Below are 13,169 nucleotides of genomic sequence, written 5' to 3'. Positions count from 1 at the left end.
ATAGTATTGTCCCCTTTCATAATATTATAAATATTATTGACCACATTAAAAAAACAAAACAAATAATGATACTCCCAGCAATGAAAAAATCCCTTTTGCCACCTTAAAAAAATGCACTCATCATAAATACTTTCCGAACATCTTCATTCTGTCTTGGTTCAACATAATCCAGTGGCAAATAAAAAAAAACCCCATAAAACAAAGAAAAAAAAAGAAAAGAAAAAAAAGAGATATAATAGACACACAGCTCATGGGGATCGCCCGACATGGACTGAATTAAGCTCCAGGCATGCTAGGCTACTTAATAGCCAGACGTCCAATCAGGAGCAGTCAATTATCTTGGACTTTGAAAGTAGAAGGGAGAGTATTTTCCCATTTTTTTTTATTTATTTTTTTTTAAAAAAAAAAAACACAACAAAAACAAATCAAAACATACAATCTAACCAGAAAGATAGCCCAAACCACATTCTGGTTAATCTATGTCACCTACCAGAACCATATCTGATAACCCTGCTATTTTGCAAACCGCACATTCATAAATCACACGGTTTGTATACTTGCTCTTTAAAACAATTGGGCTGATGGTTTCCAGTTTACAAACACGCAAGTGTTTGTGCAGATTAGCCTTTAGTAAATCCTACGTTTTCAAAACGGCACATAAACTCATCACAAAACGTGGTTCTGCAAAACCAGTTTGGCAAATGTACACCTTTATCTTTTATGCAATAAAGCTTATGATGCATCACTTTGCACAGTTCTTCTCATGTAATGATGAAACCGGAAAAATGTTCAGTATCACACATATTATCTGTGATAAAAACCCCTCTGTACACATAGCTACTGTTTGCATTAGACCAAAACACATATAACATTGGCATTATTGGGATTATTTAATATAAGCTATGTTCTGATGTCTTAGGAAACAGTTAAAATGAACACAAAATGTATTATTATTATCTCTAAAATATAGACATACAGAGTAAAAAAAAATATTTGATTAATACATTGAAAGCACTAAAATATATAACATTCTCATTATTTGTGTATTATTGACAGTTCAACAGTTTTTAGGTATGTTATACTAGGGTGTTAATTTCCATTGCAATAACTTTTCAGATGAGGGATGTGCAGTTCTCACCACCTTTGATATGTGCATACAGACAGATGTGTGTTTCTCATGTGTTGGACTGGATTCCATTCAACTTAATGCACAAGATCCTTCTCAGCACATATAAAACCCATTAAAAACACACCTGCATTTTATTTCCATTTACAACGTCTTCAGAAGTACTCATTTTAACTTCCTGAGGTTTTTCCGAATACATACAGATAGTTGCAGTAATTGAATTGTGTTATAAAATCCCAAATTTTAGATTAATTTACTGTTAAGATACTTTTCTTATTAATGTGTTTTTTCAATTACGCAATTAAGAAAATGTGGAAAATACTTCAAATTTGTAGTGAATCTTCAAACACTTGTAAAAAGCTCCAGTTTTGCTATTTGATTAACCATATATGCACCATATAGTAGAGCTTTGTTACATTTCAGTCTTTTAGCCAAACTGCTGCAAGCAAAATCACAAAGCAAAAAAAACAGAGCACAAGCGTTGTCAATGGTGATTTAGGATCATGTTTTGCCACTCGTGTTCTTAGGGGCTTTTCAATGCGTTCCCATTGGGTCAAAATAGCTTCTCGAGCTCCAGACCACTTACTTGGACCAGTCAGACGGTACTGATAAGAATTGCAGGGTCCAAAAAAAACTTTGAATGCCAAAAGTGGGTCTGTCAAGAACAACTGGAATATGTTTGGTTTCACGCCTATATCTGAGGCTAGATCATCCAGGTATGTAATGTAATCTGTACGTCGAAAATTATTTTCAGCTGTTGCAAACCTTAATGGATAACAGAAAGTAATATCAAAATTTAAATGAACAAAATTTATTCCTAGCATAGTTGTCAACAAACATAATGCTGTTTAGGCAAACCCTCATGCACTAGTGATGTGATTGCAGAACTTGTAAGCAGAGAATATGAATAGATGGTAAGAATAGTTTCAGCATGCAGAATAAGAGGAATTATACTGTGCAACTGGTCAATAATGAACACTAGGCACAATCTGTAAAACCTGCCATTGTCTCTGGACATTGGGGACTGTTGGTGACTAAATTCCATCTATGTGCTTGACCTGACTTCTACTTCATATCATTTCTTAGTATGCACCTTGCTCACACTTGCATACATATTTATATACTGTTTTTATTATTTTCTTGATATTCTACAGTAGATGGTATATTATACTGCTCAATATTCATTTTTATGTGAGAAAAAAGTCTCCACCGCAAAATGGGAATTTCCGATTGTGAATAAAACATTTTTAATTTTATGACATTTGTCTTTTGTAAGCATTATGCAGCATTATAGTTTTTCTAAGAATAGATTGTGTGTAGGGTCCTCATCTCTTACATCCTGAAATCAAGGACCCTGGGCCACCCTCTTTCCAAAACAATGACCTAAAACCTCAGCAGTTTTCTTGTTGGAGAATGGCATCAATTGGGTCTGCATACCTTCTGAGTAAGTTGGTATTCAGCAAATTACAGTAGCACACTAATGTACAGACTTTAGTTGCTTGTGTTATTCTGAAAACTGTTTATACATTTGTTTCTAATTTTAGTATAGGTCACAGGATTTTCAACCAATTTAATTAGTGTGGCCAGAAATGGAAAACTATATTTGGAAAGTGGAGGAGCCGGGTCCTGCCATTGCCACCTAATACCTGTAATGTGATTGTCGCCCTTTTAAGAGACGTCAATCCACACTGACGCAATTTTCTGCTGTCTGGGTATATAGAACGCATGTCAGATATGTTGCCTGTCACATTTTTGAGCAAGTGTGTATTTTCTACATGTTGCTCTCCAGTTTGCGCCATTTTCCTGTCTGTGTATCTGTTGTTGCGTTTTTAGTCTTCGGAATCATGTACCCCACCCATTCAATAATAAAAAATGATTGTCTCTACCTAAAAACGTACAAATATCCATGCAGAACAGCTGCTAACACCTAACCACTGAACCTCAAATCATCCAATTTCTCCCTTCCCATTTAAGTAATCTTCTTTTATGGAACCATAGAGACACTCAAACTAAGTTATGCCCAAGACCAACTAGATCAACAATACTAATTAAAAACTCACTCTTAGCAACAAAATATTAAATCCATATACCATTATATGCAAAGAAATGTATAAGATAGAGACTACATTTAACTTTAGCTGTTGAGAGCCAACATGTACAATTTCTTCACTTTGCATGGATATCATTTACAAAATGTAAATGATATCCATGCAAAGATATAAATATTGTTTCTTCCCCTGACCTTTCTCATCTTCCCCTGACCCTCTCATCTCCATTTAGAGGGCTGCAAAGTAGGTACAGGTCATACATACATGGAGCCAAGATAGGAGGGCACTAGTTGTGCTGTCCAGGAATAAATAGGGGATTAGGATCATGATCTCCTCATGCCTTAAATTTGAGAACAGTGTTGGAGATATTGAAGCATCTGCAGGTATTTGAATGGACCTGCAGACTCCATCCTGTACCCAGAGAGAAATGGGTCAATCATTTGTTGCCCACACTACAAGGATGTGCATTGGAGGACTACCATGGAGTGCCCGCAAAGGACTGTTCAGACTATAATATAGTAAAAATATTCCTCCTTAAACGGTAAACTATTACCCCAGAGACGTACAGACAAAAGATCTGGGACTTTGCCAAGAACTCTCACATCACCCTTGAGCAACACGCCAACACCAGCTGTGGGAGTCTGCTAAAAAAGTGGATGCGTGCAGCTGGTGCCCAGACCGTGGAGGATGTAATATAAGTAGTGTGTCAAGAAGAGTTTCCTTGCTGGTGTGCACTGGAGGTGAGAGAATGGATGCTGGATAAGAAGCCAGCCACCTTGGGAGGACTTGTTAAGCCACACTCTCAGAAGAGTCAGGCTACCAGCCAACCCTAAAAGGACCATGCAATCAGGGGGACACCTCTCTTTTACTCTCCTCTAGAAGTAAGTATCCTCTTATCCAGGTACCTCATGGCAGAGTCCAGGCTGGACAAGTGCTGTGCTGCGGGAAAATCAGTCACCTGAGAATGAACTGTCCCACAGTGGCAGAGGAGCAGAACCTGGGGCATCATGCAGGCAAGGAAGTGTTAGTCCCAAACCAGCAAATGCAAAGGCCATCCTAGACTGGCCCTTACCCACAACCCAACAACAAGCATTGGCCTTCTTAAGAACTGCACGGCTCTACAGACATATTGTCCCAAACTTTAGCACTGTAGGAAAGCCCCTCACAGATCTTACTAAGAAACAACCCCCGAAGACAGTAGACTAGACATATGCATGTCATCTGGCATTCCAGTCATTGAAAGAGGCCCTAGGTGAGAGCGTCAGTGCTGATGTTGCCAAATTATGAGAAGGATTTTATCATATGAACTAAAGCATCATTCAGTCTGGAGGGGCCAGATGGGCTGGAGGTGTGGATGCCACAATTGAAAAAGAGTGTTTGGCAATGGTGTGGTTCTAGGTGTCAGTGAAGGAATCAGATGGTGGCAGAACACCATCATTTAATAGGGGTGTATATGAGATAAGGAAAAGGGATCTAGAGGCTTAGAATTAAGATACTTTATGAAAAGTGGTACGTCTAACTGAAAGAGAATGGGACTGCCCAACTGACCCAATGCCTGCACCATGCCACCAAGGGGCAGGAATCACCTATTGTCTGAGCCTGAGACAAGGGCCATGGCCACCAACATACAGGAGAGCTTGGATCAAGGGTTCATCATGGAGTCAGGTCCCTGGTCAGTGCAGGATTCTTTATCAATGTAAAGATGGATAATTCTCTAAGACATTACATTGATTGTTTTGGGGACTCAAACAAATCACCATAAAGAATTGCTACTCCCTCTCACCGATCTCTGACATCTTTGAGAGTATCTTTAAAGCCACAATCTTCACCAAATTGAACCCATGAGGAGACTACATCCTGATCTATTTCCAGGAGCAGGTGACCTTTAACACAACTGATGTCCACTACAAATAGAAAGCCATGCTGTTTGGCCAGTGTAATGCCACTGGAAACAGTGGTCCTCATCTACCTTGATGATATCCTCATTTTATTCAGCACACTTGAGGAACATCACAGCTACTTGAGACAAGTATTGCACAGGCTCCAAGATAAATTATTATTCACCAAGATGGAGAAGTGTCACCTTCTTTTCAAATCAACTCAGCTGAAGTTAACTACAACTTTGGCAACCTGGAGGTACTGGCCATCAACATGATCTATTAGCAGGCATGTTGGGTGCAATTCCTAACCATATTTAAATTCATTTAACATGCTAACCTAGATCTAGCAACATGTAGTATGAAACACTTCCAGCAGATCTCTCTCCTGAACAATCCATCATAGAGGGAAAAGTCACAATACATCCTGGCTTTATTCTGGGAGTGTACATCTTTTTGAAGTAGCTGGGAAGGATCCAAATTAAAACAGCAACACTCACCAAGGTGCATAAGGCAATGTACCCTATACTCTAGGCCAGTGTTGGCTAACCTATGACACTCCAGGTGTTGTGAAACTACAAGTCCCAGCATGCTTTGGCAATATATAGAAGCTTATTGCTGGAAGGGTATGCTGGGACTTGTAGTTTCACAATACCTGGAGTGTCACAGGTTAGCCAAAACTGCTCTAGGCTCTTGATGCCCCCGCCCACAGAGGCCATGGACAAATGTCTTTACAAATTTCATAATCAAGCTTGCAGCTCTCAATGTAATAACTCCATCCTGGTGGTAGAGAGTTGCATCTCCAAGCAATTTTTTCACCATGAAAAAAAATCCCATCGGCAATCCAACTTTTCACCAAAGTTGTATTCTGGCTGCTTGAACTTCCTTTTAGAGGGTATGCTGCAAAGGATTTGGAATTTCACTCTACAGATGGAGCATATTAATCAATCCCTCAAGTACTTTCTATGGTACTTTGTCTGGGATGCCCAGGATGACAAGTCCCAATTGATTGTGTGGACAGAATGCTCATGGAACAACCTTGTGAAGGACTCCTTCTACTTGATCCACAATTACACCAGATGGTCATCCCATCTTCCCTTCACCCCTCTGGGGTTCAACCTACAGACAGGCATGTTCAGAATCTCCAGCTAACCCAGCCATGTCGTTCTACATAGCTACACTATGACATGATTTATATACAGATCAGCCACAACAGTAAAACCAATGAATAGTATTCATTATCTTGTTACAATTACACCTATCATGGGGTGGGATATATTAGGCAGCAAGAGAACAATCAGTTCTTGTAGTTGATGTGATGGAAGCAGAAAAAACGGGCAAGAATAAGGATCTGAGTGAGTTTGACAAGGGCCAAATTGTGATGGCTGGAAGATTGGTTCAGACCATCTCCAAAACGTCAGGTTTTGATTAGTGTTCCTGGTATGCAGTGGGCAGTACCTATTAAAAGTGATTCAGGGAAGGAGAAATAGTGGACCAGCCACAGGGTCATAGGTGTCCAGGGCTCATTGCGTGTTTGGTGCTAAGGCTAGTCCATCTTGTCCAATCCCACAGAAGAGCTACTATAGCACAAATTGCTTAAAAAGTTAATGCTGGCTTTGATAGAAAGGTGTCAGAACACACAGTGCATCATAGCTTGCTGTATATGGGGCTGTGCACCAGCAGACTGGTCAGAGTGCCCTTGCTGAACCATGTCCATCGCTGAAAGTATCTACAATGGACATGTGACCACCAGAACTGAACCATGGAGCTACGTAAAATGGTGGCCTGGTCTGTTTAATCAAATTTTGTTCACATCATGTGAAGGGCCGGGTTTGTGTGCATCATTTACTTGGGAAAGAGAACACCAGAATGCACTATGGGAAGAAGGCAAACCGGCGGAGACAGTGTGATGCTCTAGGCAGTTTTCAGCTGGAATCCTTGGGTCCTGGCATTCCTGTGGATGTTATTTTGACACATGCCACCTGCCTAAACATTGTTGCAGACCAAGCACACACATTCATGGCAACATTATTCCCTGATGGCAGTGGCATCTTTCAGCAGAATAATGCCAAGTGCAAAAATGGTTGAGGAATGGTGTTGAGGAACATGACAAAGACTTCAAGGTGTTGACTTGGCCTTCAAATTCCCCTGATGCCATTCCGACTGAGCATCTGTGGGATGGAAAATCAAGTCTAAGCCATAGAGACCCCACCTCACAACTTGCATAACTTAAAGGATCTACTGGCTGAATGGGTCATATGAGTTTTGGCAGCAGGAGGTGGACCCATACAGTATGAGGCAGGTGGTTTTAAAGACACATACATACGTAAATGTTATTAGTAAGTCTTGCATGTCACAGCAGTTAAAAAAACATCATATAAATCATGCAAAATTAAAAATAATTTATACTTAAAAATAACAATATATTTGTTATAGTCAAAATGTTACTAAATATACTATTTATTCCTATGTATTAGCCATTTTTAAGTATTAAATAAATAAATGCTGTATATTTTATCTCACCATTTCTTTCTCAGTTTTTCATCCTTTAGCATTTCTTCCTTGATTTTTTCTGCATTTGGTAGTTTGTGTAATCCTGAAAAATAACATTATTCTATAAAAATTAATTACTGAGATATTGTTTAAGACAAAGTTTGAACTATTTATTTTTCAATTATTTTTCTTTAAGTTTGTTAATTATTATTATAATTACCAATTCCTTACCCTTAAAAAGTCTAGTAGCCCATCGAGACTGAAGTTCAGCAATGACCATGGTTGGCCCAACTGGAAGAATAAAGGCAATGAATGCTAGCGTGGGCTTTTCAATGCCTAGAGGAATGATCTTTTTGTAGAAAGATCCTTTGTTTTCATCCTTCTTAACAATTGATTGATCCAGAAAAGGGAAACTGTAGTCATATCCTATGGCTAAGATGACAACATCTAGATCATTCACAACAGAACCATCTGCAAAATGGGCTGATGTCTCGGTGAATGCTGTCACTTCTGACTTGATAATAATTGAGCCTGACAGAACACGGCTTGGAAGCTCTTCATTTACCAAAGGCTCCTTCCATTCAATGCTACGATAAAAATATATTTTATACCATTAGCAAAAAATGTAACAAATAAATGTAGAAAGGAATGCAACATTCAATTATTCAGTAAAGCAAATTACAGTAAATTTTCTACTCACTAAGTGGTGTCCCAAAGGGTACTGCAGAGTATGTAAAGATGGTCACTAAAATATTAAGGTTTCTGGTGCTAAATGCAGGTAATGAATGGGCTAAGCATGTGCTTGATTAAATTTCTAAACAGGATGAGTTACCAATAAAACCATAAAAGTGGGTATTAAAGTTGGACAGGCCAAAATATTTTACACTTGGGTCAAGTGGCTGGAATACATAGGATTGGCTTACTGTGCCTGGCAGATGACCATGCTCACAGCCTGGTAGCAATTAGCTGCTGACCAGATTTTCAAGCACACTAAAAAAAAATGATCTCATCAACCTCCTTCAGTTAATTCCCAGGCTTGTCAATAATTTTAGACCATTGTCACACTTACATTGGCCCAATTTGCCAATATCGCTGTCTGTGTGTCTGGCTTTGGTACTTGAAAGGAAAAATGAAGTATAGATAAGTACTGCAACTGTGCTTCAGTGTTAGTGTTATAGAATTACTTACTTATTAGCCAATGTCTCTGTGTCTAGAGTTGCATGTACCATATAGGTAAACTAAAACTATGCACATGCCTAATACGCAATTGTTAGGGGGGGTAGCTTTGAAATAATTTTATGCTAATTTGATTTGCATTTTCCCCCCATTTAATTGTCTTGTTTTTTTTACCAGAAACTTCTTTTTCCCATTAAATTTAATGGAGGAGGGAGTAATGGATAGTGAGCATTTTGAGAAAAAAATAATTACCTTAGCATGCATCTACTCATAATCCTTAGGATATTAAAGTATAAAACCCCATCTAAGGCCATAGAATAGATATTTTTTGGATAATAGTTTCAAAAGCCATCACTTGCTCCTATAATTTCTTCTTTTTTCCCCAAAAATTCACCATTTAGTTGTGGCAATATTGACTACATTGAAATTTGCTGCTTCATCTACAGTAAAAAAATATGAAAAATCCCTATATATTCAGTAGCAAAAGCATTCTAATAGAAATTATTACTTCTAATTATTGATTAAAAATGTCCTCAGGAATAAAAATACCCCATACTTCAATTTACCCCTCAGGTTCTATGTTGTACAGTTCATGGTTAAATTGATTATTCATGTATTTCTTTATCATCCATCGGGATACAGCTGCTGGCACTAAGTTTTGGATCCAGTTTTTAAACCGGCGCAGAAAAAACAAATCATAAGGTAATCCTCCTTTTCCAAGTCGTTGAATAATCCATATTCCTTTTCTGGTGCTCAGGTATACCTGCAGAATAGGATACATAGGTGAGATTAAATACAGGTATATGCAGTAACCTATCACCAATACAAAATGACCAAAGGTAATCGTGCAATATTAAACAAACATACTATTATATTAAATTAGATATTATAATATATTTAATAAATATTGGGGAAAAATATAAAAATAATCAAACTTTACAATTTGTTTAACGTGGAAAATCTATATCCTTTTAATTATATTTGTTAATATTCTAAAATTCTCCTTCTATTTTGTGTATATTATATTCTGGGTATAGGCATACATTGCTAACAAGAACATCACCAGGGCTATTTCTCCATTTAAACAATAAAATGTTTTTCAAAATACATTGAGGTTCTGGTACAAATTTATCGATCAAAATGCTCAAATTATAGCAGGAAAAATAAAATTCTATAGGTTCAAGTGCCATGCTTCTATTTCCATAATTTTACCTGAGTGTGGTCATCAAATATTTTTTATTTTGATTGAAATATCATCTTCTTAACGTTTGCATATCTGACATACCTAATGGATAAGATTTGGTGCCACAGAATGTAGAACAGGGGTGCCCAAGTCTTAAGTGAATGTAGATCGCAAACAAAAAATGCGATAGGGAGGATGGCTGAAAACATTCATAAGTTTTTATTTGTTCAATTGAACCCAGTGAAATAGGTGTGTTTGCTTTATGCAAATTCAGGCATGGTTTATGTGGATGTGACTTTACACTGGAATATTACATGAATAAAATGGAATTTGTTACCAGACACTAGTAATGTTAAGATATCTCACAGCTCTAGAGTTCAGGAATTACAGTGAGCTGGTCACCTACCCAGGAGGGCCATCTACCTCCAGTTAGAAGGAAGTTCTAGATACAGGCAGTACCCAAATAGGAATTCCTGAAAGGAAACCCAATATTTTGGGTTCTCCAGCTCCGCCCTGTCCTGGTTCACCTCTTACCTTGCTGACCGTACCTTCTCCGTCTCCACCTCTGGATCTATCTCCCCCCTCCTCCCTTCCAGTAGGGGTCCCCCAAGGCTCTGTTCTCGGATCCTTACTGTTCTCTCTTTACACCTCTTCCCTGGGTGAACTCATCAGCTCCTTTGATCTCAAGTACCACCTTTATGCGGATGACACCCAACTCTACCTTTCCTCTCCCGATCTCTCTCCCTCCCTCCTCTCCAGGGTGTCTGCATGCCTCTCCGCCATCTCCTCTAGATTCCTCAAACTTAATCTCGCTAAAACCGAACTTATTGTCTTTCCCCCCCGCTCATTCCCCCTCCCCTTCCGACCTTTCTATCACCGTTCTCAACTCCTCTATTTCCCCTGTTCCCCTGTTCCTCAACTTTGCTGCCTCGGCGTCACCCTTGACTCCTCTCTCTCCTTTGCCCCTCATATTCTCTCTCTCGCTAAATCCTGCCGCTTCCAGCTGCGCAACATCGCACGCATTCGGCCCTTCCTCTCCCAAGATGCCACTAAAGCTCTTGTCCACTCTCTTATTATCTCCCGCTTGGACTACTGTTACCTCCTCCTTACTGGCCTCCCTCACTCTCATCTCGCTCCCTTTTGCTCCGTACTCAATGCTGCCGCTCGGTTCATTTTCCTTTCTCGCCGCTCCTCTTCTGTCTCCCCCCTCTACCAATCCCTCCACTGGCTCCCCATCCCCTACAGAATCGTGTTCAAGCTCCTCACTCTTACTTTCAAGGCCCTCTCCAACTCCACTGCTCCCTACATCTCCAACCTAATCTCCATTCACGCTCCATCCCGCCCTTTGCACTCGGCTAAGGACCTCCGCCTCTCTTCCCCCCTGGTTACCTCCTCCCATGCTCGCATCCAAGACTTCTCCCGCGCTGCCCCCTCCACTGGAACCAGCTCCCTCGCTCCATCAGAACTTCCCCCATCCTGTCTAGCTTCAAACGGGCCTTAAAAACCCACCTCTTCCTTAAAGCCCTCCAGTCCCCCACCTAATTGACCTCCTCCCAGTCTCCCCCTACCCCCCTCCCACTCCTGCCATCCCTCCTGTCCCCCTCTTACCTCCCTCCTTTTCATTCTCCTCTTCCCCCTCTCCGTCTCTGCCTCTGTTCTCCCCATTCCCTCTTCCTACCATTGCGTCTCTGTCCGTCCTACCCTCTCCTTCTGTTTTCCACCACCTTAACTCTGCTCTTCAGCTCCTTGTCTCTTCCACAAGGTCCTCCTGCCCTTCTACCCCTCTCTCTACCCCGCTTGGGGCTCTCACCTCTCATCTAGCTGTACATTGAGCTTCGGAGTTACTGTGCTTTTTGTTAACTGTACCGTGCTGTCTCACCCTGTATCGTGTTTCTGTCTGTCCCTGTACGGCGCTACGGATAGCTAGTGGTGCCCTATAAATAAATAATAATAATAATAATAATAATAATATTTAAAGAGAAAAGAAGAGAAAAAATAATTCTGAAATGGAGGCCCTCTTATGATTCACACAAAAAATAATGTATTAAAATATTTCAAGACATTTTCTAGCAAAATATTAAAAATATGTCATAAATAATTGTAGGTTGATAAGACCCCTAGAACCTCCTTTCTAATAGAATGCTATGTGTTCACCAATACTTGGTTAACCCTAGGACTTCACCCATAGGGTTTATCAGATCAGGGTATTTGTGGGTTTGACAGTCACCATCTTCCCCATCTGTCACTTTGAAAACTTGAGGTGTGTGCTTGTTTGAACTGTTCATAGTTTCACTTATCCCATTCTTGTACCCTCTAACCATAGATACCCCACTACCAGGGATGGACTCAAGCTTAATCACTTTGTTTTTAAATGTAGCCATGAGTGCAGCACATAACTTATTTGGGCTACAAACTCTGTTTTTCTGTTTCCTGGTCAGTTATCGACTCCCACAAAGAGGACAGGAAGTCTGGAAAACTGGCAGCTGCAGCGCCTTTCACATCATAAATGCATGCAAAGGGTTAAAACAGGGAGTTGCTATTTGTGAAGTTGGATTAATCTCTGCAGTAACTAGTTTGAGCCTTCATTGTTCTCCAGAAGAGATCTGGGCACCATATCAGCAGGGGATAACTTCACATGGGACTGCTCAATTACTCCGCCCAGCTCCATCCCCTAGACACCTCCCAGCCAATCCTAAGGTAGCTGACCTCAGAAAAACCTTGTAGGGTGCAATTCTCCCAGTGGGAATTGTGGACTAGTTAAAAGAGTCCCTGCAAAGGAAGATCTGGATGTTCTGGAATATCCTGAGCTTGGTATTGGAGTTCTGTCTCCTACCAATGCGAATTTGGATCACAACTCTGCATTTTTGACTAAACATCCTGCAACAGTGAAACTCTGTTCCAACAGGAGCTGCTCGTGAGTCTGTCCACTTGGTGTGTATACAGAAGGGTGACTAGGGTCTAAGACTTCTACCATGTTTGTAGAGAGTGGAAGGCCAAGCAAGTTGCATATTTACAACTTGACCCAGAGTTAAACAGTTCCATTAAAAGTATTGGAAATACAGCTTGGCTAGAGAATTATTGAAGTTTGGTCCAGCTAAACTATTAATATTAAACTTTATAGAGGTTAGGAGATCATTGACACTGGGATGCTGTAGGTTTTTTTTTTTTTAAGCCTGATGATACCTTGGTAGTTGTTTAAACAGTTGATATGGTTTTCTACCGTTTACAGTTGTCTTTTACCTTCTGTAAAGAATGTATATTTTGCA

At 39.9% G+C, this 13,169-nt stretch overlaps 1 protein-coding gene across 3 annotated transcripts in view; it reads right to left on the bottom strand.

Annotated features, from left to right (window-relative positions):
• Positions 1-926: 926 nt before the first annotated feature.
• The window catches only part of LOC142099235 (dimethylaniline monooxygenase [N-oxide-forming] 2-like), a 66,352-nt gene continuing 54,109 nt past the window's right edge, over positions 927-13,169 (bottom strand). For all 3 annotated transcript variants that reach the window (XM_075182481.1, XM_075182483.1, XM_075182482.1), the window contains 4 exons: positions 9,287-9,483; positions 7,776-8,131; positions 7,575-7,647; positions 927-1,891 (listed from right to left, as the gene is read on the bottom strand). In XM_075182481.1, coding sequence (XP_075038582.1) covers positions 1,546-1,891; positions 7,575-7,647; positions 7,776-8,131; positions 9,287-9,483 — 972 coding nt within the window. In that variant the 3' untranslated portion in view covers positions 927-1,545. The remainder of the gene's footprint in view (positions 1,892-7,574; positions 7,648-7,775; positions 8,132-9,286; positions 9,484-13,169) is intronic.

This window comes from Mixophyes fleayi, chromosome 8 (genome assembly GCF_038048845.1).
Source record: "Mixophyes fleayi isolate aMixFle1 chromosome 8, aMixFle1.hap1, whole genome shotgun sequence".
Classification (NCBI taxonomy): Eukaryota; Metazoa; Chordata; class Amphibia; order Anura; family Limnodynastidae; genus Mixophyes; species Mixophyes fleayi.
Note: the sequence above shows the minus strand (reverse complement) of the source record. Positions and strands in the feature narration are given on the sequence as shown.